Here is a 26,374-nt window from a genome sequence, read left to right as displayed (position 1 = left end):
CGGCGGGGGTCAGGGAGGGGGCTATAAGGTGCAGAGGGAGTCTATAGGGTCGGCAGGGTGAGGGAAGGGTCTATAGAGGGCAGGGGGGTCTATAGGCTGCAGGGACGGGTCAGGGAAGAGGGTCCTATAGGGTGCAGGGGGTCAGGGAAGGGTCTATAGGGTGCAGGGGGGTCAGGGAAGGGTCTATAGGGTACAGGGGGGTCTATAGGGTGCAGGGGGTCAGGGAAGGGTCTATAGGGTGCAGGGAGGGGTCAGGGAAGGGTCTATAGGGTGCAGGGGGGTCAGGGAAGGGTCTATAGGGTGCAGGGGGGTCTATAGGGTGCAGGGGGGTCAGGGAAGGGTCTATAGGGTACAGGGGGGTCTATAGGGTGCAGGGGGGTCAGGGAAGGGTCTATAGGGTGCAGGGAGGGGTCAGGGAAGGGTCTATAGGGTGCAGGGGGGTCTATAGGGTGCAGAGGGGGTCAGGGAAGGGTCTATAGGGTGCAGGGGGGTCAGGGAAGGGTCTATAGGGTGCAGGGGGTCTATAGGGTGCAGGGGGGTCAGGGAAGGGTCTATAGGGTACAGGGGGTCTATAGGGTGCAGGGGGGTCAGGGAAGGGTCTATAGGGTGCAGGGGGTCTATAGGGTGCAGGGGGTCAGAGGGATCCATAGGGGTTCCATAGGGCTCCCCAGCCCCCACTCACTGCGGGTCCGTCGGGGCGATGGGGGGGCAGGGGGGCGCCGCCGGGGGCGGCGGGCTTGGGGCAGGGCATGGCGAAGCCCGCCCACCGCGGGGGTGTCAGGCGTCCGGGGGCTGGAAGGGGACCCAGCGTCGGGGGGGGGGGGTCAGGGGGACCCAGGCGGCGTCCGGGTGCCCCCACGCCCCCCCACCGCTCCCCTCCCCGACGTCACCCCCCGCACCGTGACGTCACGCCCAGGACCCCCCAGACCTGCCGCCGCCGCCGCGCAGATTCAAACCTCCCGCCGCGCTCCGCTCCGCAGACGTCACTTCCGCCCTCCCGCCCCCCGCCCGCCCAATAGGCGCCCGCCCGGCCGCTCTGCGCCGCCGGAGGCCGCGTCTCGATGGTGCCGCGGCGGCCAAGCCGTTGGCTCATTAGCATACATTTGCATCGCCCCTCCCCCAGCCCCGGGGCCCCATGGGAGACCCAGGCGTCCGGCGCTGAGCTCAGCCTTTATTGGGGGGTCAGGGCTCGGCCCCAGTCGCTCCCAGTACGATCCCAGTCACTCCCAGTTGCCCCCAGCGTAATCCCAGTTCCTCCCAGTTGTCCTCACCGCAGTCCCAGTTGCCCACAGCATAGTCCCAGCTGCTCCCAGTACATCCCAGTTGCCCCCAGCATGGTCCCAGTTGCTCCCAGTTGCCCCCCAACACAGTCCCAGTTGCTTCCAGCATGGTCCCAGTTGCTCCCAGTTGCCCCATCACGGTCCCAGTTGCCCCCCAACACAGTCCCAGCCACTTCCAGCATGGTCCCAGTCGCTCCCAGTTCCTCTCAGTGTGATCCCAGTTGCTCCCAGTGTGCCCCTAGCATGGTCCCAGTCACTCCCAGTTGCCCCAGCATGGTCCCAGTTGCCCCCCAACACAGTCCCAGTCACTTCCAGTGTGGTCCCAGTCACTCCCAGTAACCCCAGCATGGTCCCAGTTGCTCCCAGTTGCCCCCCAACACAGTCCCAGTCGCTTCCAGCATGGTCCCAGTTGCTCCCAGTTGCCCCCCAACACAGTCCCAGTCACTTCCAGCGTGGTCCCAGTTGCTCCCAGTAACCCCAGCATGGTCCCGGTCGCTCCCAGTTCCTCTCAGTGTGATCCCAGTTGCTCCCAGTGTGCCCCTAGCATTTTCCCAGTCACTCCCAGTTGCTCCCAGTTGCCCCCCAACACAGTCCCAGTTGCTCCCAGTGTGCTCCCAGTTGCTCCTGGTTGGTCCCCAGCGTGGTCCCGGTGGCTCCCAGTAACCCCAGCATGGTCCCAGTTGCTCCCAGTTGCCCCCCAACACAGTCCCAGTCGCTTCCAGCGTGGTCCCGGTTGCTCCCAGTAACCCCAGCATGGTCCCAGTTGCTCCCAGTTGCCTCCCAACACAGTCCCAGTCGCTTCCAGCATGGTCCCAGTTGCTCCCAGTAACCCCAGCATGGTCCCAGTTGCTCCCCAACACAGCCCCAGTCACTTCCAGCATGGTCCCAGTTGCTCCCAGTGACCCCAGCATGGTCCCAGTCACTCCCAGTTGCCCCAGCACGGTCCCAGTTGCCCCCCAACACAGTCCCAGTTGCTCCCAGCGTGCTCCCAGTTGCTCCTGGTTGGTCCCCAGCGTGGTCCCGGCGGCTCCCGGCGGCTCCCAGTGGCCCCAGTGGCTCCCAGTGGCCCCGGGGCTCAGACGGGGCAGCCGCGCGTGCGCACGGTGTCCATGAAGGCCCGCAGGGGGGGGCAGGGCGCGGGCGGGCGGCAGCGGGGGAGGGGCGGCACCTCCTCCACCCAGGAGCGGGGACCCAGCAGGAACCGGGGGCTGGGAGAGGGGACGGGGGACAGGTGACAGGGGCCAGGGGACAGGGGACAGGGACAGGGACAGGGGGACAGGGGAGAGGGGAGAGGGAGAGGGACAGGGGGACAGGGGAGAGGAGGGGACAGGTGACAGGGGACAGGGGACAGGGACAGGGAGAGGGACAGGGGGACAGGGGAGAGGGAGAGGGACAGGGGACAGGGGGGACAGGGAGGACAGAGGGACAGGGGACAGGGGGACAGGGGAGAGGGGAGAGGGACAGGGGACAGGGGACAGGGGACAGGGGGGACAGGGGACAGGTGACAGGGGACAGGGGACAGGGGACAGGGGGGGACAGGGAGGGACAGGGGACAGAGGACAGGGGACAGGGGGGGACAGGGGACAGGGGGGACAGGGGAGAGGAGGGACAGGTGACAGGGGACAGGGGGACAGGGGACAGGGGACAGGGGACAGGGGACAGGGGACATGGGGACAGGGGACATGGGGACAGGGACATGGGGACAGGGGGACATAGGAACATTGGGACATGGGGGGACATGGGGGGACATAGGGACATTGCAACATGGGGACATGAGGACATGGGGACAGGGGACAGGGGATGGGGGGGACAGGGGACATGGGGACAGGGACACAGGGGACAGGGGGGCCATAGGAACATTGGGACATGGGGACGGAGGGACGGGGGGACGGGGGGGACAGGGGGACACGGGGGATGTGGGGAGGACATGGGGACATGGGGACGGGGGGGACAGGGGGGGACGTGGGGACAGTTGGGGACAGTTGGGGACAGTTGGGGACAGTTGGGGACAGTTGGGGACCGCGGCTCCCCCTCACCGTCCGTGGGCGTCGGTCACGGCCCCATCCCCCCCCATCAGCAGGTACCGCCGCGGGGGGCGGAGCCTCAGGGGGCAACTGCTCCGCCCCAGCGCCTGGCCCCGCCCCCCCGGGGCCACCTCTGCGGGACCAGGAGGGACCAGTAAGGACCAGTCCGCACCAGTCCGCACCGGTAACGACCGGTATGCACCAGTGCACACCAGTAAGAACCAACATGCGCCAGCGACAACGCCTTAGAGCCACTATGCGCCAGTAAGAACCAGTACGGACCAGTACACACCAGTATGCACCGGTACACACCAGTAACAACCAGTAAGCACCAGTAACAACGACTTAGAAGCGCTACACACCAGTAAGCACCAGTAAAAAACGCTTAGAAGCAGTATGCACCAGTAAGAACCAGTAAGCACCAGTACGCACCAGTACGCACCAGTAAGAAGCAGTAAGAACCAGTATGCACCAGTATGGGTCAGTAAGAACCAGTATGCACCAGTAAGCACCAGTAAAAAACGCTTAGAACCAGTAAGCACCAGTACGCACCAGTAAGAAGCAGTAAAAACCAGTATGCACCAGTATGGGTCAGTAAGAACCAGTATGCACCAGTAAGCACCAGTAAAAAACACTTAGAACCAGTAAGCACCAGTACGCACCAGTAAGAAGCAGTAAGAACCAGTATGCACCAGTATGGGTCAGTAAGAACCAGTATGCACCAGTAAGCACCAGTAAAAAATGCTTAGAACCAGTAAGCACCAGTACGCACCAGTAAGAAGCAGTAAGAACCAGTATGCACCAGTATGGGTCAGTAAGAACCAGTATGCACCAGTAAGCACCAGTAAAAAACGCTTAGAACCAGTAAGCACCAGTACGCACCAGTAAGAAGCAGTAAGAACCAGTATGCACCAGTATGGGTCAGTAAGAACCACTATGCACCAGTAAGCACCAGTAAAAAATGCTTAGAACCAGTAAGCACCAGTACGCACCAGTAAGCACCAGTACGCACCAGTAAGAAGCAGTAAGAACCAGTATGCACCAGTAAGAACGAGTAAAAAACGCTTAGAACCAGTAAGCACCAGTACGCACCAGTAAGAAGCAGTAAGAACCAGTATGCACCAGTATGGGTCAGTAAGAACCCGTATGCACCAGTAAGCACCAGTACGCACCAGTAAGCACCAGTAAGAAGCAGCAAAAACCATTATGCACCAGTAAGAACCATTATGCACCCATATGCACCAGTAAGGACCAGTGTGCACCGCTAAGCACCAGTAAGAACCAGTATGCACCAGTAAACACTAGTATGCTCCAGTAAGAACCAGTATGCACCAGTAAGAACCAGTATGTACCGATCAGCACCAGTATGCAACAGTTAAGAGCTGGTATGCACCAGTATGCACCAGTATGGCTCAGTAAGAAACCAGTAAGCACCAGTAAGCACCAGTAAGAACCACTAACCCCCCAGCGCAGCACGCCCCCTCCCCCAGCTTTCCCAGTACAGCCCAGTTCACTCTCATGCTCTCCCAGTATGGCCCAGTACATCCCAGTGCCCCCCAGTATGGCCCAGGCCCCCCCAGTGCCACCCCAGTATGGCCCAGTATATCCCAGTGCCCCCAGTATGGCCCAGTATATCCCAGTGCCCCCCAGTATGGCCCAGGGCCCCCCCTGTGCCACCCCAGTATGGCCCAGTACATCCCAGTGCCCCCCAGTATGGCCCAGGGCCCCCCCAGTGCCACCCCAGTATGGCCCAGTATATCCCAGTGCCCCCCAGTATAGCCCAGGGTGTCCCAGTATGGTTCGGGGCCCCCTCTAGCTCGACTCCACTATGGCCCAGTATATCCCAGTGCCCCCCAGTATGGCCCCGCCCCCCTCCCAGTATGTCCCTGGGCCCCCCATGGTGTCCCTATGCCCCCCAGTGCCCCCAGTACAGCCCAGTACAGCCCAGTACAGCCCAGTGCCCTCCACTATGGTCCCACAGTGCCCCCTAGTGGCCCTTCAGTGTGTCCCAGTCCTCCCAGTCCCTCCGAGTCCTCCCAGTCCCTCCCAGTCCCCCCAGTGCCCCCAGTCTCACCCCCCAGTCCCTCTCAGTCCCCCCCAGTCCCTCCCAGTGCCCCCAGTCTCACCTCCCAGTCCCCCCAGTCCCTCCCAGTCCCTCCCAGTGCCCCCAGTCTCACCCCCCAGTCCCCCCAGTGCCCCCAGTCTCACCCCCAGTCCCTCCCAGTCCCCCAGTCCCTCCCAGTGCCCCCAGTCTCACCTCCCAGTCCCCCCCAGTGCCCCCAGTCTCACCCCCCAGTCCCTCCCAGTCCTCCCCAGTCCCTCCCAGTGCCCCCAGTCTCACCTCCCAGTCCCTCCCAGTCCTCCCAGTCCCTCCCAGTCCCCCCAGTCTCACCCCCAGTCCCTCCCAGTCCCCCAGTCCCTCCCAGTGCCCCCAGTCTCACCTCCCAGTCCCCCCAGTCCCTCCCAGTCCCTCCCAGTGCCCCCAGTCTCACCCCCAGTCCCTCCCAGTGCCCCCAGTCTCACCTCCCAGTCCCCCCCCAGTCCTCCCCAGTCCCTCCCAGTCCCTCCCAGTGCCCCCAGTCTCACCCCCAGTCCCTCCCAGTCCCCCAGTCCCTCCCAGTGCCCCCAGTCTCACCTCCCAGTCCCCCCAGTCCCTCCCAGTCCCTCCCAGTGCCCCCAGTCTCACCCCCAGTCCCCCCAGTGCCCCCAGTCTCACCCCCAGTCCCTCCCAGTCCCCCCAGTCCCTCCCAGTGCCCCCAGTCTCACCTCCCAGTCCCCCAGTGCCCCCAGTCTCACCCCCAGTCCCTCCCAGTCCCCCCCAGTCCCTCCCAGTGCCCCCAGTCTCACCTCCCAGTCCCCCCCCAGTCCCTCCCAGTCCCTCCCAGTGCCCCCAGTCTCACCCCAGTCCCTCCCAGTCCCCCCAGTGCCCCCAGTCTCACCTCCCAGTCCCCCCCCAGTCCCTCCCAGTCCCTCCCAGTGCCCCCAGTCTCACCCCCCAGTCCCTCCCAGTCCCTCCCAGTGCCCCCAGTCTCACCTCCCAGTCCCCCCAGTCCCTCCCAGTGCCCCCAGTCTCACCTCCCAGTCCCCCCCAGTCCCTCCCAGTGCCCCCAGTCTCACCTCCCAGTCCCCTCCAGTCCCTCCCAGTCCCCCCAGTCTCACCTCCCAGTCCCTCCCAGTCCCTCCCAGTGCCCCCAGTCTCACCTCCCAGTCCCCCCAGTGCCCCCAGTCTCACCCCCAGTTCCCCCAGTCCCTCCCAGTCCCTCCCAGTGCCCCCAGTCTCACCTCCCAGTCCCCCCAGTACCTCCCAGTCCCTCCCAGTGCCCCCAGTCTCACCCCCAGTCCCTCCCAGTCCCTCCCAGTGCCCCCAGTCTCACCTCCCAGTCCCCCCAGTCCTCCCCAGTCCCTCCCAGTCCCTCCCAGTGCCCCCAGTCTCACCTCCCAGTCCCTCCCAGTCCTCCCAGTCCCTCCCAGTCCCCCCAGTGCCCCCAGTCTCACCCCCCAGTCCCTCCCAGTCCCTCCCAGTCCCTCCCAGTGCCCCCAGTCTCACCTCCCAGTCCCCCCAGTCCCTCCCAGTCCCTCCCAGTGCCCCCAGTCTCACCCCCAGTCCCCCCCAGTGCCCCCAGTCTCACCCCCAGTCCCTCCCAGTCCCCCCAGTCCCTCCCAGTGCCCCCAGTCTCACCTCCCAGTCCCCCCAGTCCCTCCCAGTCCCTCCCAGTGCCCCCAGTCTCACCTCCCAGTCCCCCCAGTCCCTCCCAGTCCCCCCAGTGCCCCCAGTCTCACCTCCCAGTCCCCCCAGTCCTCCCCAGTCCCTCCCAGTCCCTCCCAGTGCCCCCAGTCTCACCTCCCAGTCCCTCCCAGTCCCCCCCAGTACCTCCCAGTCCCTCCCAGTGCCCCCAGTCTCACCCCCCAGTCCCTCCCAGTCCCTCCCAGTCCCTCCCAGTGCCCCCAGTCTCACCCCCAGTCCCCCCAGTCCCTCCCAGTGCCCCCAGTCTCACCCCCCAGTCCCCCCAGTCCCTCCCAGTGCCCCCAGTCTCACCTCCCAGTCCCCCCAGTCCCTCCCAGTCCCTCCCAGTGCCCCCAGTCTCACCCCCCAGTCCCTCCCAGTCCCCCAGTGCCCCTGGTCTCACCTCCCAGTCCCCCCAGTGCCCCCAGTCTCACCCCCAGTCCCCCCAGTGCCCCCAGTCTCACCCCCCAGTTCCCCCAGTCCCTCCCAGTCCCCCCAGTGCCCCCAGTCTCACCTCCCAGTCCCCCCAGTACCTCCCAGTCCCTCCCAGTGCCCCCAGTCTCACCTCCCAGTCCCCCAGTGCCCAGTCCCCCAGTCTCACCCCCAGTTCCCCCAGTCCCTCCCAGTCCCCCCAGTGCCCCCAGTCTCACCTCCCAGTCCCCCCAGTCCCTCCCAGTGCCCCCAGTCTCACCTCCCAGTCCCCCCAGTCCTCCCAGTCCCTCCCAGTGCCCCCAGTCTCACCTCCCAGTCCCTCCCAGTCCCTCCCAGTGCCCCCAGTCTCACCTCCCAGTCCCCCCAGTCCCTCCCAGTGCCCCCAGTCTCACCCCCCAGTTCCCCCCAGTCCCTCCCAGTCCCCCCCAGTGCCCCCAGTCTCACCTCCCAGTCCCTCCCAGTCCCTCCCAGTGCCCCCAGTCTCACCTCCCAGTAGCACCTCCAGGACCTGGATGTCGAAGGCCTGGAAGGGCCCGACCTCGCTCTGGGCCAGCACCTGAACCACCAGGGCGGGGGGCAGGGGTCAGAGGTCAGGGGGGCACGGGGTCATGGGGGCAGGGCTAAGGGGGCGCAGGGGTGTCAAAGGGTCACTGGGGTCAGGGGTCACGGGGGTCATGGGGGAGCAGCAGGGTTGGGTGCAGGGTTGGGCTGTGGGTTTGGGTGCAGGGTCTGGGGTGCAGGGTGTGGGGCGCAGGTGTGGGGTGCAGAGGGTCTGGGGCGCAGGGTGGGGGTGCGGGTGTGGGGTGCAGTTTTGGGGCGCGGTTCTGGGGTGCAGGTTTGGGGTGCAGAGGGTTTGGGGTGCAGGGTGTGGGGTGCAGTTCTGAGGTGCAGAGGGTTTGGGGTGCAGGTTTGGGGTGCGGTTGTGGGGCGTGGGTGTGGGGCGCAGGGTGGGGGCGCAGTTGTGGGGGGCAGGGTGTGGGGCGCGGGGCGGGGGTGTGGGTGTGGGGCGCAGGGTGTGGGGCGTGGGTGTGGGGCGTGGGTGTGGGGCGGGGGTGCGGGTGTGGGGCGCAGGGTGTGGGGCATGGGCGTGGGGGCAGGGTGGGGGCATGGGTGTGGGGCGCGGGTGTGGGGTGCAGGGCAGGGGCGCAGTTGTGGGGCGCGGGGCGGGGTGCGGGTGTGGGGCATGGGTGTGGAGCGCAGGGTGTGGGCGTGGTTGTGGGGCGCAGGGCGGGGGCGCGGGTGTGGGGCGCAGGGTGTGGGGTGGGGGCGCAGGTGTGGGGCGCGGGTGTGGGGCGCAGGGTGTGGGGCGCAGGGTGTGGGCGCGGGTGTGGGGCGCGGGGCGTGGCGCGGGGCGGGTCACCGTAGTCCACGCGGGGGCTGTAGCAGGCGAAGTCGAGGCGATCGTCCAGCGCCAGCGCCCCCGCCGCAGCCGGGGCACCCCTGCGGGCGCCGCCCGTCAGCCCCGCCCGCCCCCGCCTGCCCCGGCGCCGGGGGCGGTGAGAGAGGGTCCCCGGGGGGTCCCCGGGGGGGTGGGGGTCCCCCCGGGGGTTTTGGGGTGGGGGGGGTCCCCACCTTGGGCGCAGAGGCAGACGCGGGGGGAGCAGAGGGTGGGGACCGCGCTGCTCCGCCGGGGGGCGCTGTAGAACACGGTGCAGCGCCGGGCTGGGCGGGGCCGGGGGGTGGAGTCAGCGAGGCCACGCCCCCTCTCCACTGCCGGCCACGCCCACTGCCGGCCACGCCCACAGGGGCTTCACCACCCAGACTCGGCTCGCAGCCCCGCCCGCTTGCGGTCCCCCCCGCCCACACACGTGCCCGGCCAGACACCACGCCCACCCGGAGGCCACGCCCACCCCGGAGACCACGCCCACCCCGGAGACCACGCCCACCCGGCTCGTAGTAGTCGTAGATGGCCGCCATGGCCGGCTGGAGCTGCCCCACGGCCACCTCCTGGGTGGCCCCGAAGCTGATGCACTGGCGCTGGGTGGGGACCTGGGGGGGACACGGGGACATGGGGGACAGGGGATGGGGGGACAGGGGGGAATGGGGGACAGGGGGTCAGGGGGACATGGGGGAAAGGGGGACATGGGGACATGGGGGACATGGAGATGGGGGGACAGGGGGACGGGGGGCATGGGGGTCGGGGGGACACGGGGACATGGGGGACAGGGGAGATGGGGGGACAGGGGGGACATGGGGGGCATAGGGGCAGGGGGACATGGGGACATGGGGGACAGGGGGACATGGGGACACGGGGGGCATGGGGTCGGGGACACATGGGGACACGGGGACACAGGGGATGTGGGGATATGGGGGGCAGGGGGACATGGGGCCACACGGGGCCATGGGGGATGCGAGGGGACGTGGGGGACGCGGGGACACGTGGGGACGCGGGGACGTGGGGGGACGCGGGGACGCGGGGGACGCGGGGCCGGGGCGTCCCCACCTGGTCGAGGTAAACGACCAGCCGGGCCCCGCTGAGCTCGTAGTGGCTGATCCAGCGATCGACCACGTCCCGCAGCTGGGGGGACACGGTCACCCCGCCCCCCAAGACCCCCAGCACCCCCTGGCACCCCAACACCCCCCAACGCCCCAAGACCCCAACACCCCCAACCCCCAAGACCCCCAGCACCCCCGACACCCCAACACCCCCAACGCCCCTGGCACCCCAAGACCCCAGCACCCCCAACACCCCAAGACCCCCACACCCCCAACGCCCCTCAACACCCCCAACACCTCAAGAACCTCTCAATCCCCTGCACCCCCTGGCACCCCAAGAGCCCCAACCCCCAACACCCCTGACACCCCAACAACCTCCACCACCCCCGGCAACCCAAGAGCCCCACACCCCCAACACCCCTGGCACCCCAAGACCCCCAACCCCCAAGACCCCTGACACCCCAACAACCTCCACCACCCCCGGCAACCCAAGAGCCCCACACCCCCAACACCCCTGGCACCCCAAGACCCCAACCCCCAAGACCCCCAGCACCCCCGACACCCCAACACCCCTGGCACCCCAAGACCCCCAATGCCCCCAACACCCCCAACACCCCAAGACCCCAACACCCCTGGCACCCCAAGACCCCCAATGCCCCCAACCCCCAAGACCCCCACACCCCCAACGCTCCTCAACACCCCAGCACCCCTGGCACCCCAAGACCCCCAGCACCCCCAACACCCCAAGACCCCCAACCCCCTGACACCCCAAGACCCCCAGCACCCCCGACACCCCAAGACCCCCAAGACCCCCAACCCCCAAGACCCCCAGCACCCCCAACACCCCAAGACCCCCAACCCCCCAGCACCCCAACACCCCCAACACCCCAAGACCCCCAACCCCCAGCACCCCAAGACCCCCAGCACCCCCGGCACCCCTACACCCCCAAGACCCCCAACACCTCAAGAACCTCTAAGCCCCCAATGCCCCCAACACCCCAAGACCCCAACCCCCAAGACCCCAACCCCCTGACACCCCAAGACCCCCAACACCCCCTGGCACCCCAAGACCCCAAGACCCCCAACCCCCAAGACCCCAGCACCCCCGACACCCCAAGACCCCCAACCCCCAGCACCCCAAGACCCCCAGCACCCCCGGCACCCCCGACAGCCCAACGCCCCCCAACGCCCCCGCCCCCACCTTGTCGAGGTCGGGGCGGTGCGGCCGGAAGCCGCTGAGCAGGGAGATCTCGGCCACCGCCATCCCCGACAGCTCCAGCCCCGCCTCCCGCCTGCGCCGGGACACGCCCATCAGGGGGCGGGACCACATGCCCCGCCCCCGGAAACAGGAAGCCCCACCCCCATTTCCAAGCGGAACAGGAAGCCCCGTCCCCGTTCACAGGCAGAGAAGGAAGTCCCGCCCTCACTTCCAGGCACAACAGGAAGTCCCGCCCACCCCGTGGCTCAGGAGTGACAGGAAGTCCCGCCCCCGCTCGCAGGCGGACCCGGAAGTCCCGCCCCCCCCAGCCCGGTGAAAAAGGAAGTCCCGCCCGCACAGACCCAGCCCGGCAGGAAGTCCCGCCCCCGAGCCCCCGGGAAACAGGAAGTCCCGCCCCTCACCAGAAGCAGATCAGGAAGGCGACCTCCCGGCCGGGGTCACGCACGTCCCGCCCCCGCCGCCCCCGCGCCTCCCATGATTCCCTGGGGCTCGGGGGGGCGGTGTCCTCCGCAGGCTCCTCCCCCTCCGCAGGCTCCTCCCCCTCCGCAGGCTCCGCCCCTTCCGCAGGCTCCTCCCCTTCCGCAGGCCTTGACCCTTCCGTAGGCTTCAAACTCTCTGCAGGCTCCGCCCCTGCTGCAGGCTCCGCCCCTTCCACGGGCTCCGCCCCTTCCACGGGCTCCACCCCCTCGGGCTTCACCCCTTGCGCTGGCTCCGCCCCTTCCCCAGGCTCCGCCCCTTCCCCAAGCTCCGCCTCCTCCTCTTCGTAGTCCTCATAGTCTTCCTCTGGGGGGGGAGGGACACGGCCATGACAGGAAGGGGAAGGTGGCTCCGCCCCCTCGCGCGGAGGGGCGGGGCCCGAAGGGGCGGGGCTTATGGTGGGCGTGGCCTCACCCTCATAGAGGATTGGTCCGGTGACGGCCACCTCCAGGCCCAGCCCCTGGCAGCTGCCGTTGAGGGGGGACATGAGGCGGAACTGGCGCAGGACCTGGCGGGGGAGGCGGGCGTGGGGGAGGGGACCCGGGTGTGGGGAGGGGACCCGGGCGTGGGAGAGGGACCCGGGTGTGGGGGAGGGACCCGGGTGTGGGGAGGGGACCTGGGCGTGGGGAGGGACCCGGGTGTGGGGGAGGGGACCCGGGTGTGGGGAGGGGACCCGGGTGTGGGGAGGGGACCCGGGCGTGGGGGAGGGGACCCGGGTGTGGGGGAGGGGACCCGGGTGTGGGGAGGGGACCTGGGTGTGGGGGAGGGACCCGGGTGTGGGGAGGGGACCTGGGCGTGGGGGAGGGGACCCGGGTGTGGGGGAGGGGACGTGGGTGTGGGGGAGGGACCCGGGTGTGGGGAGGGGACCTGGGTGTGGGGGAGGGACCCGGGTGTGGGGAGGGGACCTGGGTGTGGGGGAGGGACCCGGGTGTGGGGAGGGGTCCCGGGTGTGGGGGACCCAGCAGCGGGGGAGGGGACCCAGCAGCGGGGGACACCCGGGCGGCCGCTCACCTTCAGGGTCCCTTCGCCGTGTCCCTGCACCTGCACCGTGATGGGGCTGCCCAGGGGCACCTGGGGGGGACGGCGGGGACGGGGCTGGGTGACGGACACCACGTCCCCATGTGCCCCTGGCCCCGCGCCCCCTCGTCCTCCACGTCCCCATGTCCCCACATCCTCCATGTCCTCATGCCCCCCCCTTCCCCGCGTCCCCACGTCCCCCATGTCCTCCATGTTCCCCCCATGTCCCCACGTCCCCATGTCCCCCCATGTCCCCACATCCGCCGTGTCCCCGTGTCCCCCCACGTCCCCATGTCCCCTATGTCCCCATGTCCCCACATCCCCCACGTCCCCACGTCCCCATGTCCCCCATGTCCCCAGGTCCTCCACATCCCCACTTCCCCACGCCCCCCCACGCCCCCCACGTCCCCACATCCTCCATGTCCTCCATGTTCCCCCCATGTCCCCATGTCCTCCACGTCCCCATGTCCCCCCATGTCCCCACATCCTCCGTGTCCCTGTGTCCCCCCACGTCCCCATGTCCCCCCACGTCCCCATGTGTCCCCATGTCCCCATGTCCCCACGTCCCCATGTCCCCACATCCTCCATGTCCCCACTTCCCCACGCCCCCGTCCCCACGTCCCCCCCGTGTCCCCACCTGCAGCTCCTGCTCCAGCGACTCCAGGCCGGGCCCCAGCGTCACCCGCGTCCCCCCGGCTCCCCCGCGGCTCCCCCCCGGCCAGGACAGCCCCAGGCTGAGCCCGGGCCCGGCCGCCTCCCCCCACTGCAGCCACATCTGGCTCAGCGCCTCCAGGGCCACCAGCGTGTCCTGCGGGGACACCGGCGGCCGCGTGGGCGGGCGGGCGGAGGGGACCCGGCCCTCCCGCGGGGACCCCCCGCCCCCGGGGACCCCGTCGCGGGGCTACCTGGGTGGAGCGGAACCCGCCGCCGTAGTTGCCCTGGGCCCGCAGCCATCGGGCCGCCCGGGCGGCGCCGGCGCCGTCGCGGTGCTGCAGCAGCGCCAGGAGCCCGTAGGCCGTCGCCTCCACCGTGGCCCCCGCCGCCCCGGCCGGCCACAGCTGCGCCCGCCCCCCTGCGGGACCCCCGCGGCGGGCGACGCTGGGACGGCGGCGCGGGTGGCGCTGACCCCGCCCCCGCCCCCACCCCCACCCAGGGACCCCAGCGTCCGGGGGAGCCCGGGAGGGACCCAGGCGTCCGGGGCGGGAGCCATCGACCCCCCCCTCCCCCACCACCAAGGGACCCCGCTGACAGCCCCGCCCCCACCCCAGGGACCCCGGCGTCCGGGTGACCCCGCGGTGACCCCAGCATGCAGGTGACCCCGTGGTGACCCCATGGTGACCCAGGGGTCCGGGTGACCCCGCGGTGACCCCAGCATGCAGGTGACCCCATGGTGACCCCATGGTGACCCAGGGGGACCCAGGCGTCCAGGTGACCCCGTGGTGACCCCAGCATGCAGGTGACCCCAGAGTGACCCCATGGTGACCCCAGGGGGACCCAGGCATCCAGGTGACCCCACGGTGACCCCAGCATGCAGGTGACCCCAGAGTGACCCCATGGTGACCCCAGAGGGACCCAGGCATCCAGGTGACCCCGTGGTGACCCCAGCATGCAGGTGACCCCATGGTGACCCCACAGTGACCCCATGGTGACCCAGGCATCCAGGTGACCCCGTGGTGACCCCAGCATGCAGGTGACCCCATGGTGACCCCACAGTGACCCCAGGGGGACCCAGGCGTCCAGGTGACCCCGTGGTGACCCCAGCATGCAGGTGACCCCATGGTGACCCCAGAGGGACCCAGGCATCCAGGTGACCCCACGGTGACCCCAGCATGCAGGTGACCCCAGAGTGACCCCATGGTGACCCCAGGGGGACCCAGGCGTCCGGGTGACCCCACGGTGACCCCAGCATGCAGATGACCCCGCGGTGACCCCAGGGTGACCCCGGGGTGACCCAGGCGGCCGGGGCTCACCCTGGGCGGGCCGGGCCAGGCGGCGCAGGCGCTCCAGGGCGGGGGAGGGGCCGGGGGGGCCGGTGTCCCCCAGCGCCAGCGCGTAGGCGGTGATGGCCGTCCCGAATGTCCCCAGCGTCTCCACGCGGGCGCGCAGGAAGGTGGCGGCTCGAGAGAGAGCCTCGTCCTGCGGCGGAGGGAGAGGGGACGGGGGGACAGGGGGACATGGGGACACGTAGGGGACGTGGGGACATGGGGACATGTGGGGCACATGGGGACATGGGGACATTGGGGACATGGGGACATTGGGGACATGGGGACATGGGGACACGTGGGGGACATGGGGACATTGGGGACATGGGGACACTGGGGACATGGGGACATGGGGACATTGGGGACACGTGGGGACATGGGGACATTGGGGACATGGGGACATGGGGACATGGAGACATGGGGACATGAGGGGAGATGGGGACATGGGGACACGGAGACATGGGGACATTGGGGACACATGGAGACACATGGGGACATGGGGACACATGGGGGACATGGAGACATGGGGACATGGAGACATGGGGACATGGGGACATGAGGGGAGATGGGGACATGGGGGACATGGGGACATGGGGACATGGGGACACATGGGGACATGGGGACATGAGGGGACATGGGGACATTGGGGACACATGGAGACACATGGGGACACTGGGGACACGTGGGGACATGAGGGGACATGGGGGACATGGGGGAAGATGGGGGGACATTGGGGACACATGGGGACATGGGGGGACATCATGGGGGACATGGGGACATTGGGGACACATGGAGACACATGGGGACACTGGGGACACATGGGGACATGGAGACATGGGGACATGGGGGACATCATGGGGGACATGGGGACACATGGAGACACATGGGGACACTGGGGACACGTGGGGACATGAGGGGACATGGGGAGATGGGGGACATGGGGACATGGAGACACGGGGACATGGGGGGAGATGGGGGACATGGGGGGACAAGGGGCAGTTGGGGACATGGGGGACACACAAGGACGCATAGGCACATAGGGGACATGGGGACATGACGGGGGGGTGGGGACAGAGGACAGCACCCAGGGCTGGGACACGGGGACACCAGTGGGGATGCGAGGACCCGTGGGTGGACACCAGAGGGGACACAAACGGGAGGGGACAAGGGACACTGAGGACATGGGGAGGGGACAGGGGGATCGGGAGGGGTTGTGGGGAGGGGACACAGGGAGGGTACGAGGGGACACATGGGGACACGGGGACGCACCAGGCGGGGGTGGTCGGGGCTGTCCGGTGGCAGGAGGACACGTGCCCCCTGCAGGGCCACCACCACGAAGGCCGTCAGGGACACGGTGGCCTCAGGACCCGGGTCCGCCACACTGCCCTGGGGACACGGGGACACCCGGGAGGGCGTGAGACGGGGGGGACACGGGGCGGGGGTGTGACACAGGGGGGTGACACAGGGCGTCACGGGGGGTTGCAGAGGGGACATTGCAGGGGACATTGCACAGGGCCGTCGTGACATGGGCAGGTGGCACAGGGACATCACATGGGGATGTGGCACAGGAACACGTCACGAGGACGTTGCACGGGGACGTTGCACAGGGAGGTGGCCCTGGAGGTGACACAGGGAGGTGAAACAGGGAGGTGGCATGGGGAGGTGGCACAGGGACATTGCACAGGGACATCGCCCAGGGACGTGGTTTGGGGACATTGCATGGTGACATAGGATGGGGAGGTGACACGGGCAGGTGACCTGAGGATGTGGCCCAGGAAGATAACCCTGGAGGTGACGCAGGGAGGTGACCCGGGAGGTGGCCCTAGAGGTGACCCTGGAGGTGGCCATGGAGGTGATGCTGGAGGTGACCATGGAGGTGGCCTGGGGAGGTGACGCTGGAGGTGGCCCTGGAGGTGACCCGGGAGGTGGCCCTGGAGGTGACCCTGGAGGTGGCCATGGAGGTGACCCTAGAGGTGACCCTGGAGGTCACCCTGGAGGTGACCCGGGAGGTGGCCATGGAGGTGGCCTGGGGAGGTGACCCTGGAGGTGACCCTGGAGGTGGCCCTGGAGGTGACCCAGGAGGTGACCCTGGAGGTGGCCCTGGAGGTGGCCCTGGAGGCAGCCCTGGAGGTGGCCCTGGAGGTGGCCCTGGAGGCGACCCTGGAGGTGACGCTGGAGGTGGCCCTGGAGGCGGCCCTGGAGGTGGCCCTGGAGGTGGCCCTGGAGGTGACCCTGGAGGTGGCCCTGGAGGTGGCCCTAGAGGTGGCCCTGGAGGTGACGCTGGAGGTGACCCTGGAGGTGGCCCTGGAGGTGGCCCTGGAGGTGACACTGGAGGTGGCCCTGGAGGTGGCCATGGAGGTGGCCCTGGAGGTGACCCGGGAGGTGGCCCTGGAGGTGACCCTGGAGGTGACCCTGGAGGTGGCCCTGGAGGTGACCCGGGAGGTGGCCATGGAGGCGACCCTGGAGGTGGCCCTGGAGGTGACCCTGGAGGTGGCCCTGGAGGTGGCCCTGGAGGTGGCCCTGGAGGCGGCCCTGGAGGTGGCCCTGGAGGTGACGCTGGAGGTGGCCCTGGAGGTGACCCGGGAGGTGGCCCTGGAGGTGGCCCTGGAGGTGACCCAGGAGGTGGCCATGGAGGTGGCCCTAGAGGTGGCCCTGGAGGTGACGCTGGAGGTGACCCTGGAGGTGGCCCTGGAGGTGGCCCTGGAGGTGACACTGGAGGTGGCCCTGGAGGTGGCCATGGAGGTGGCCCTGGAGGTGACCCTGGAGGTGGCCCTGGAGGTGGCCATGGAGGTGACCCTGGAGGTGGCCCTGGAGGTGACCCTGGAGGTGGCCATGGAGGTGGCCCTAGAGGTGGCCCTGGAGGTGACGCTGGAGGTGACCCTGGAGGTGGCCCTGGAGGTGGCCCTGGAGGCGGCCCTGGAGGTGGCCCTAGAGGTGGCCCTGGAGGTGACGCTGGAGGTGGCCCTGGAGGTGGCCCTGGAGGTGGCCCTGGAGGTGGCCCTGGAGGTGGCCCTGGAGGTGACGCTGGAGGTGGCCCTGGAGGCGACCCTGGAGGTGGCCCTGGAGGTGACCCTGGAGGTGGCCCTGGAGGTGGCCCTGGAGGTGGCCATGGAGGTGGCCTGAGGAGGTGACGCTGGAGGTGACCCAGGAGGTGGCCATGGAGGTGGCCTGGGGAGGTGACCCTGGAGGTGACCCTGGAGGTGGCCCTGGAGGTGACCCAGGAGGTGGCCATGGAGGTGGCCCTGGAGGTGACCCGGGAGGTGGCCCTGGAGGTGGCCCTGGAGGTGACCCTGGAGGTGGCCCTGGAGGTGACCCAGGAGGTGGCCATGGAGGTGGCCCTAGAGGTGGCCCTGGAGGTGACCCTGGAGGTGGCCCTGGAGGTGGCCCTGGAGGTGGCCCTGGAGGCGGCCCTAGAGGTGGCCCTGGAGGTGACGCTGGAGGTGGCCCTGGAGGTGACCCGGGAGGTGGCCCTGGAGGTGGCCCTGGAGGTGACCCAGGAGGTGGCCATGGAGGTGGCCCTAGAGGTGGCCCTGGAGGTGACGCTGGAGGTGACCCTGGAGGTGGCCCTGGAGGTGGCCCTGGAGGTGACACTGGAGGTGGCCCTGGAGGTGGCCATGGAGGTGGCCCTGGAGGTGACCCGGGAGGTGGCCCTGGAGGTGGCCCTGGAGGTGACCCTGGAGGTGGCCCTGGAGGTGACCCAGGAGGTGGCCATGGAGGTGGCCCTAGAGGTGGCCCTGGAGGTGACGCTGGAGGTGACCCTGGAGGTGGCCCTGGAGGTGGCCCTGGAGGCGGCCCTGGAGGTGGCCCTAGAGGTGGCCCTGGAGGTGACCCTGGAGGTGACGCTGGAGGTGGCCCTGGAGGTGACCCGGGAGGTGGGCATGGAGGTGGCCCTGGAGGTGGCCCTGGAGGTGACGCTGGAGGTGACCATGGAGGTGGCCTGGGGAGGTGACCCTGGAGGTGACACTGGAGGTGGCCCTGGAGGTGGCCATGGAGGTGGCCCTGGAGGTGACCCGGGAGGTGGCCCTGGAGGTGGCCCTAGAGGTGACCCTGGAGGTGGCCCTGGAGGTGGCCCTGGAGGTGGCCATGGAGGTGGCCATGGAGGTGGCCCTGGAGGTGACCCTGGAGGTGGCCCTGGAGGTGGCCATGGAGGTGGCCCTGGAGGTGGCCCTGGAGGTGACCCGGGAGGTGGCCCTGGAGGTGGCCCTGGAGGTGACCCTGGAGGTGGCCCTGGAGGTGGCCATGGAGGTGGCCCTGGAGGTGACCCTGGAGGTGGCCCTGGAGGTGGCCATGGAGGTGGCCCTGGAGGTGGCCCTGGAGGTGACCCGGGAGGTGGCCCTGGAGGTGGCCCTGGAGGCGACCCTGGAGGTGGCCCTGGAGGTGACACTGGAGGTGGCCCTAGAGGTGGCCCTGGAGGTGGCCCTGGAGGTGGCCCTAGAGGTGGCCCTGGAGGTGGCCCTGGAGGCGACCCTGGAGGTGGCCCTGGAGGTGACCCTGGAGGTGGCCCTGGAGGTGGCCCTGGAGGTGACCATGGAGGTGGCCCTGGAGGTGGCCCTGGAGGCGACCCTGGAGGTGGCCCTGGAGGTGACACTGGAGGTGGCCCTAGAGGTGGCCCTGGAGGTGGCCCTGGAGGTGGCCCTGGAGGTGGCCCTAGAGGTGGCCCTGGAGGTGGCCCTGGAGGTGACCATGGAGGTGGCCCTGGAGGTGGCCCTGGAGGTGGCCCTAGAGGTGGCCCTGGAGGCGGCCCTGGAGGTGGCCCTGGAGGTGGCCCTGGAGGTGGCTCTGGAGGCAACCCTGGAGGTGGCCCTGGAGGTGGCCCTGGAGGTGGCCATGGAGGTGGCCCTGGAGGTGGCCCTGGAGGTGACGCTGGAGGTGGCCCTGGAGGCAACCCTGGAGGTGGCCATGGAGGTGGCCCTGGAGGTGGCCCTGGAGGTGACGCTGGAGGTGGCCCTGGAGGTGGCCCTGGAGGTGACCCTGGAAGTGGCCATGGAGGTGGCCCTGGAGGTGACGCTGGACGTGGCCCTAGAGGTGGCCCTAGAGGTGGCCCTGGAGGTGGCCCTGGAGGTGGCCCTGGAGGTGACCCTGGAGGTGGCCCTGGAGGTGACCCTGGAGGTGGCCCTGGAGGTGGCCCTGGAGGTGGCCCTGGAGGTGGCCCTAGAGGTGACCCTGGAGGTGACCATGGAGGTGGCCTGGGGAGGTGACCCTGGAGGTGGCCCTGGAGGTGACCCTGGAGGTGACGCTGGAGGTGGCCCTGGAGGTGATGCTGGAGGTGGCCCTGGAGGCGACCCTGGAGGTGGCCCTGGAGGTGACCCTGGAGGTGGCCATGGAGGTGACGCTGGAGGTGGCCCTGGAGGTGGCCCTGGAGGTGACGCTGAAGGTGGCCCTGGAGGCAACCCTGGAGGTGGCCCTGGAGGTGGCCCTGGAGGTGGCCCTGGAGGTGGCCCTAGAGGTGGCCCTGGAGGTGACACTGGAGGTGGCCCTGGAGGTGGCCCTGGAGGTGGCCCTAGAGGTGGCCCTGGAGGTGACACTGGAGGTGGCCCTGGAGGTGGCCCTGGAGGTGGCCTGTCCCCGTGTCCCCACCTGCATCTCCCGGTGCAGGACGGGCTCCTTCTCCTGGAAGGCGCCGTCGGGACGCTGCTGTCCCAGCAGCCACCGCAGGGACGCCCCGGGGCCACCCGTGGCCACCGGCAGGTAGGGACGGGCCAGGGCCAGCACCCGCAGCACCAGCGCCGTCAGCCTGCGGGGACAACCCGCTGCCACCGCGTCCCCAGGGCCCCGCGTCCCCCATCGCCACGTGTCCCCATGTCCCCCACGTCCCCGTGTCCCCCCATCCCCTGTCCCCATGTCCCCCACATCCCCCCATGTCCCCATGTCTGCCATCCCCATGTGCCCCCCACGTCCCCATGTCCCCTGTCCCCATGTCCCCGTCCCCCCTGTCCCCATGTACCCCTGTCCCCCATGGCCGCCTGTCCCCCATGTCCCCTGTCCCCCTGTCCCCCCATCCCCATGTCCCCTGTCCCCCATGTCCCCATGTCCCCATGTCCCCTGTCCCCCATGTCCCCTGTCCCCTGTCCCCCCATCCCCATGTCCCCATGTCCCCCTGTCTCCCCTGTCCCCATGTCCCTGTCCCCCATATCTGCAAGTCCCCATCCCCCCTGTCCCCATGTACCCCTGTCCCCGTGTCCCCATGTCCCTCAGTGTCCCCATGTCCCTCGGTGTCCCCGTGTCCCCATGTCCCCGTGTCCCTCGGTGTCCCTGTGTCCCCGTGTCCCTCGATGTCCCCGTGTCCCTCAGTGTCCCCGTGTCCCTCGATGTCCCCACGTCCCCACGTCCCCGTGTCCCCGTGTCCCCAGCCCCGGCCCCCACCAGGTGCTGCTCCCCGGTGCTGCCAGGCGCTGTAGGAGCCGTCGCCCTTGCGGAAGCTCTGCACCCGCTCGAAGCCTGCGGGGACGCGGGGGGGCTGTCACCACAGCCCCCCACAGCCCCCCCCCCACAGCCCCCCCCACAGCCCCCCACAGCCCCCACCCCATAGCCCCCCATCGCCCCCCCACCCCCCAGTCCCCCATGTCCCCCACGTCCCATTGCCCCCATAGCCCCCCCAGCCCCCGTTGCCCCCCCATCGCCCCCCATCGCCCCCATCGCCCCCCACCCCATAGCCCCAGGCCCCCCCACATCCCATCGCCCCACAGCTCCCATCGCCCCCATCCCCCATCCCCCCCATAGCCCCCAGATCCCATCAGCCCCATCCCCCCCATAGCCCCCATCCCCAATCGCCCCCCATAGCCCCCCACCCCATAGCCCCCCAGGCCCCCATGCCCCCCACATCCCATCACCCCCACAGCCCTCCCCGCCCCACAGCCCCCTCGCCCCCCATCCCCCCCCCGCCCCCGTACCCCTCTGGAGGCCGCGCAGGCCGCGGGGGCGGGAATCGGGGGGCAGCCCCCTCCAGCCCCCGCTCTGGTCCAGGTAGCGCAGGGCGGCGGCGCGGGGGGCCAGGGCCATCAGCGCCTGCTCCCCCCCGCCCCGCGGGGACCGCAGCAGCGTCCCCCCCATCCCCAGCGCCCCCCGCACCGCCCAGCCCCCCACCCGGCCTGGGGGGAGCCGGCCACGGGGGGGGCCCCGCGTGGGGCCACGCATGGGGCCACGGGGACAGGCGTGGGGACGCCGGCGGGAGGAGGCGCGGGGGCACGCGTGGGGGCCCGGGGACGCGGGGGGGGACACGTACGGGGACACGTGGGGACAGGCACGGGGACATGTGGGGACACGCATGGGGCAGGGGGAGAGGCGTGGGAACACATCGGATGTGGGGCAGGCATGGGGACACAGGTGGGGACACAGGTGGGGACACACGCAGGGGCGTGGGGACGCGTGGGGACACAGGTGGGGACGTGTGGGGACACACATGGGGAGACAGGTGGGGGCATGGGGACAGGCAGGGGGACACGTGGGGACAGGCATGGGGACACAGGTGGGGACACAGGTGGGGACACATCAGACATGGGGACATTTATGGGGACAGGCATGGGGACAGGCATGGGGACACGTACGGGGACAAACATGGGACACGGGGATGTTCATGGGGACACAGATGGGGACACGTGGGGACACAGATGGGGACACACGTGGGGGGACATGGGGACATGCATGGGGGCACGGGGATGGGCAGGGGGACACGTGTGGGGACACGCGGAGGGGACATGGGGGCGTGCCCACGGGACGTGCACGGGGGACGGGGACACCCGTGGGGCACGCCCGGGGACACGCGGAGGGACACATGTGGGGACACGGGGGGGGGACACGGGGATGGGGACACACGCAGGGACAGGGGACACACAGGGACAGGGACAGAGACACAGTCAGTGCTGGACATTAGATGTCCCCACCCCCCTCTCCCCATGTCCCCATGTCCCCACCACCACGTCCCCATGTCCCCTCATGTCCCCCCCGTGTCCCCACCACCCAGCCCCACGTCCCCACGTCCCCACCTCCCCCATGTCCCCCCCGTGTCCCCACCCCTGTGGCCCCATTCGTGTGTCCCCAACACTCATTCCCCTGTCCCCTCATGTTGTCCCCATGTCCCCGTCCCCTTTCCCCAACACCCATCCCTGTGTCCCCACCGTGTCCCCACCCCTTTGTCCCCAACGCTCATCCCCTGTCCCCGCCATGTCCCCATGCCCATGTCCCCACCACGACTCCTCCCTGTGTCCCCACCTTGACCCCTCCCCGTGTCCCCACCATGTCCTCGTCCCCGTGACCCTTCCATGTCCGCACCCCATGACCTCACCATGTCCCCGCCATGTCCCCATCCCCATGTCCCCAACACTCATCCCGTCCCACCATGTCCCCGTCCCTGCGTCCCCACCCTGTCCCCATGCCCTCCCCGTCACCTCCCCACGTCCCCGATGCCCGTCCTCATGTCCCCAGCCCGTCCCTCTGTCCCCGCCATGTCCCCATCCCCATGGCCCCAGCAATCGTCCCCCTGTCCCATGTCCCTGTCCCCACCACGTCCTCCATGTGCCCCCATGTCCCCATGTCCCCGTGTCCCTCCATGTCCCCCATGTCCCCATGTCCCTATGTCCCTGTGTCCCTCCATGTCCCCCATGTGCCCCCATGTCCCCATGTCCCCCATGTCCCCCCAGTCCCCGTGTCCCTCCACATCCCCCATGTCCCCCATGTCCCCGTGTCCCTCCATGTCCCCATGTCCCCCATGTCCCCCATGTCCCCATGTCCCCCATCCCCATGTCCCCATGTCCCCGTGTCCCTCCATGTCCCCCATGTCCCCGTGTCCCTCCACATCCCCCCATGTCCCCCATGTCCCCATGTCCCTCCATGTCCCCCATGTCCCTCCACATCCCCCCATGTCCCCATGTCCCCGTGTCCCTCCATGTCCCCCATGTCCCCCACATCCCCATGTCCCCCATGCCCCCATGTCCCCGCGTCCCCCATGTCCCCCGTGTCCCCACGCCCCCTCCCCGTGTCCCCACCCACCGGTGACGCGGATGCTGACGCTGAATTCCCCGTCGGGGATGACCCCAGCCGGGACGTCCCCGGGGATCTCCAGGGTCCGGCCCCCCTCGCCTGCGGGGACGGGGCATGGGTGGGCCTGCACCCCTGGGTGCCCCCTGCACCCCTGGGTGCCCCCAGACCCACCGTCGGTGTCCAGGATGTAGCTGGTCTCCTCCAGGTGCAGCTCCCCCTCGGGCTGCCGGAACGGGCGTCAGCGGGCACCCAGGGGTGCGGGGGACCCGGGAGGGGACCCAGGCATCGAGGGGCACCCAGGGGTGCAGGGGGCACCCAGGGGTGTGGGAAGGGGACCCAGGCGCCCAGGGGACCCGGGAGGGGACCCGGGAGGGGACCCAGGCATCGAGGGGCACCCAGGGGTGTGGGAAGGGGACCCAGGGGTGCGGGAAGGGGACCCAGGCATCGAGGGGCACCCAGGGGTGCAGGGGGCACCCAGGGGTGCGGGAAGGGGACCCAGGCACCCGGGGGACCCAGGAGGGGACCCGGGAGGGGACCCAGGCATCGAGGGGCACCCAGGCGCCCGGGGGGCACCCAGGGGTGCGGGAAGGGGACCCAGACGCCCGGGGTCCCGGGGGTGCAGGGGGCACCCAGGGGTGGGGGTCTCACCTCGACGTGGAGGACACGGGTGAGGCTGTCACCCACCCCCCACGGTCCGCGGGCGGTGATGGTGATGGGGACGTCCCCGGGGCGCACGGCCACCAGGGTGAGGGGCACGGCCACCGCCCCCCCGGGGGGCACCGCCAGGCGCTGGGGGGTCCCGTCCAGCTCCGCGCAGACGCCCTCCGCCACCGCCAGCGTCACCGTCACCTGCGCCACCACAGCGTCACCCGGGCGGGGCGGGGGGTATGGGGCACGGGGGGTGGCTATGGGTCGGGGGCTAGAGGGGGTGGCTACGGAGCACAGGGGGTGGCTATGGGGCACAGAAGGGTAGATATGGGGAAGGGGGGGGATCTATGGGGCAGAAAGGTTATCAATGGGGAACAGAGGGATAACTGCGGGGCACGGGGTAGCTACGGGGCAGGGGGCAGCTATGGGGCAGGGGGTACCTGTAGGGCAGAGGTTATCTGTGGGGCACAGGGGGATCTATGGGGCACAGAGGGGTATCTATGGGGAGAAGAAGTGTATCTATGGGGTAGGGGACATCTATGGGGCAGAAGGGCATCTACGGGCGAGAAGGGGGTATCTATGGGGCAGGGGGGTATGTATGGGGCACAGATCCATCAATGGGGTAGAGATGCATCTATATGCAGAGGGGCATCTGTGGGGCACGGGGCATCTATGGGGCAGAAGGGGTATCTATGGAGCATACAGAGGAAGCTGTGGGGCACTGAGGTATCTATGGGGCAGGGGGGCATCTATGGGCCAGAGGATTATCTATGGGGTGGGGGGAATCTATGGGGTTGGGGACTCACGTTGACGCTGTGGGGCAGCCTGTTGTGGATGTGGGGCAGGAGCTGCAGCTGCTCGTGGGGGCGGGTGCTGGGGGGCAGCTGCAGCCCCACGTAGACCTCCTGGGTCACCGTCACGCGGTGGGGCACCGCCACGCACAGCCCTGCCAGCGCCGCGTCACCGTGGGGCAGGGACGTGGGGGGATGTGGGGGGACATGGGGGATGTGGGGACATGGGGACATGGAGGGACATGGGGGGCATGGGGGACATGGGGACATGGGGGATGTGGGGACATGGGGACATGGGGGACATGGGGAGATGGGGGATGTGGGGACATGGAGGGACATGGGGGGGCATGGGGGGACATGGGGGACGTGGGGACGTGGGGGACATTGGGGAGACATGGGGACATGGGGGATGTGGGGACATGGGGACATGGAGGGACATGGGGGGCATGGGGGACATGGGGACGTGGGGATGTGGGGACATGGGGACACATGGGGGACATGGGGGACATGGGGGATGTGGGGACATGGGGACATGGGGACATGGGGGGGCATGGGGACATGGGGACACATGGGGGGCACGGGCACACACCACGGGGACATGGGAACACCGCCCCTTGGTGACATCATGGGTGACATGGGATGGTGGCATCACCTTAGGGGTCACTGCTGCCTGGGGACACCACAAGGGATGTGGGGACACGGGGTGGCCACGTCACTGTGGGGGGACAGGGATGGGGGGACACGGGGACACTGGGGGCTGTGGGGACATGGGGACAGCATGGGGGGCAAGGGGTGTGGGGAGACATGGGGACCCCCCGGGGAGATGGGGACACTGAGGTGACACCATGGGGACACTGAGGTGACACTGACCGTGGCCGGGGATGACAGCGACGGCCTGAATCTCCCAGGTGGTGATGGAGTCGGGGAGGATCACTGTGACCCTGGGGACATGGGGACACGGGGACATGGGGACATGGGGACATGGGGAAATGGGGACGTGGGGACACGGGGACACAGGGACATGGGGACACGGGGACGTGGGGACATGGGGATGTGGGGACACAGGGACATGGGGACGTGGGGTGACATGGGGTTACATGAGGACATGGGGACATGGGGGGAACATGTGGGGTGACAGGACATGGGGACGTGGGGTGACATGGGGACATGGGGACATGGGGACGTGGGGATGTGGGGACGTGGGGTGACATGAGGACATGAGGACATGAGGACATGGGGTCACATGGGGTCACATGGGGACATGTGGGACACAGGGATGTGGGGTGACATGAGGACATGGGGGACATGCGGACATGGGGACATGGGGACATGGGGACATGGGGACACAGGGACGTGGGGACGTGGGGA

The 26,374-nt window shown here is 69.3% G+C and overlaps 1 protein-coding gene across 1 annotated transcript in view; it reads right to left on the bottom strand.

Annotated features, from left to right (window-relative positions):
* Positions 1-2,355: 2,355 nt before the first annotated feature.
* Positions 2,356-26,374, bottom strand: part of LOC140644767 (complement C4-B-like) — a 61,473-nt gene continuing 37,454 nt past the window's right edge. Inside the window, 25 exon segments of the mRNA XM_072847829.1 lie at positions 2,356-2,488; positions 3,317-3,437; positions 7,935-8,032; positions 8,823-8,898; positions 9,021-9,122; positions 9,347-9,449; positions 9,904-9,978; positions 11,098-11,188; positions 11,517-11,702; positions 11,862-11,896; positions 12,002-12,100; positions 12,604-12,663; positions 13,247-13,417; positions 13,515-13,681; positions 14,580-14,745; positions 15,861-15,977; positions 20,169-20,325; positions 20,955-20,967; positions 20,970-21,029; positions 21,482-21,679; positions 23,577-23,666; positions 23,739-23,790; positions 24,216-24,416; positions 25,022-25,161; positions 25,877-25,947. Of these exon segments, the coding sequence (XP_072703930.1) occupies positions 2,356-2,488; positions 3,317-3,437; positions 7,935-8,032; positions 8,823-8,898; positions 9,021-9,122; positions 9,347-9,449; positions 9,904-9,978; positions 11,098-11,188; positions 11,517-11,702; positions 11,862-11,896; positions 12,002-12,100; positions 12,604-12,663; positions 13,247-13,417; positions 13,515-13,681; positions 14,580-14,745; positions 15,861-15,977; positions 20,169-20,325; positions 20,955-20,967; positions 20,970-21,029; positions 21,482-21,679; positions 23,577-23,666; positions 23,739-23,790; positions 24,216-24,416; positions 25,022-25,161; positions 25,877-25,947 (2,782 nt within the window).

This window comes from Ciconia boyciana, chromosome 29, assembly GCF_034638445.1.
Source record: "Ciconia boyciana chromosome 29, ASM3463844v1, whole genome shotgun sequence".
In the NCBI taxonomy this organism is placed as follows: domain Eukaryota; kingdom Metazoa; phylum Chordata; class Aves; order Ciconiiformes; family Ciconiidae; genus Ciconia; species Ciconia boyciana.
Note: the sequence above shows the minus strand (reverse complement) of the source record. Positions and strands in the feature narration are given on the sequence as shown.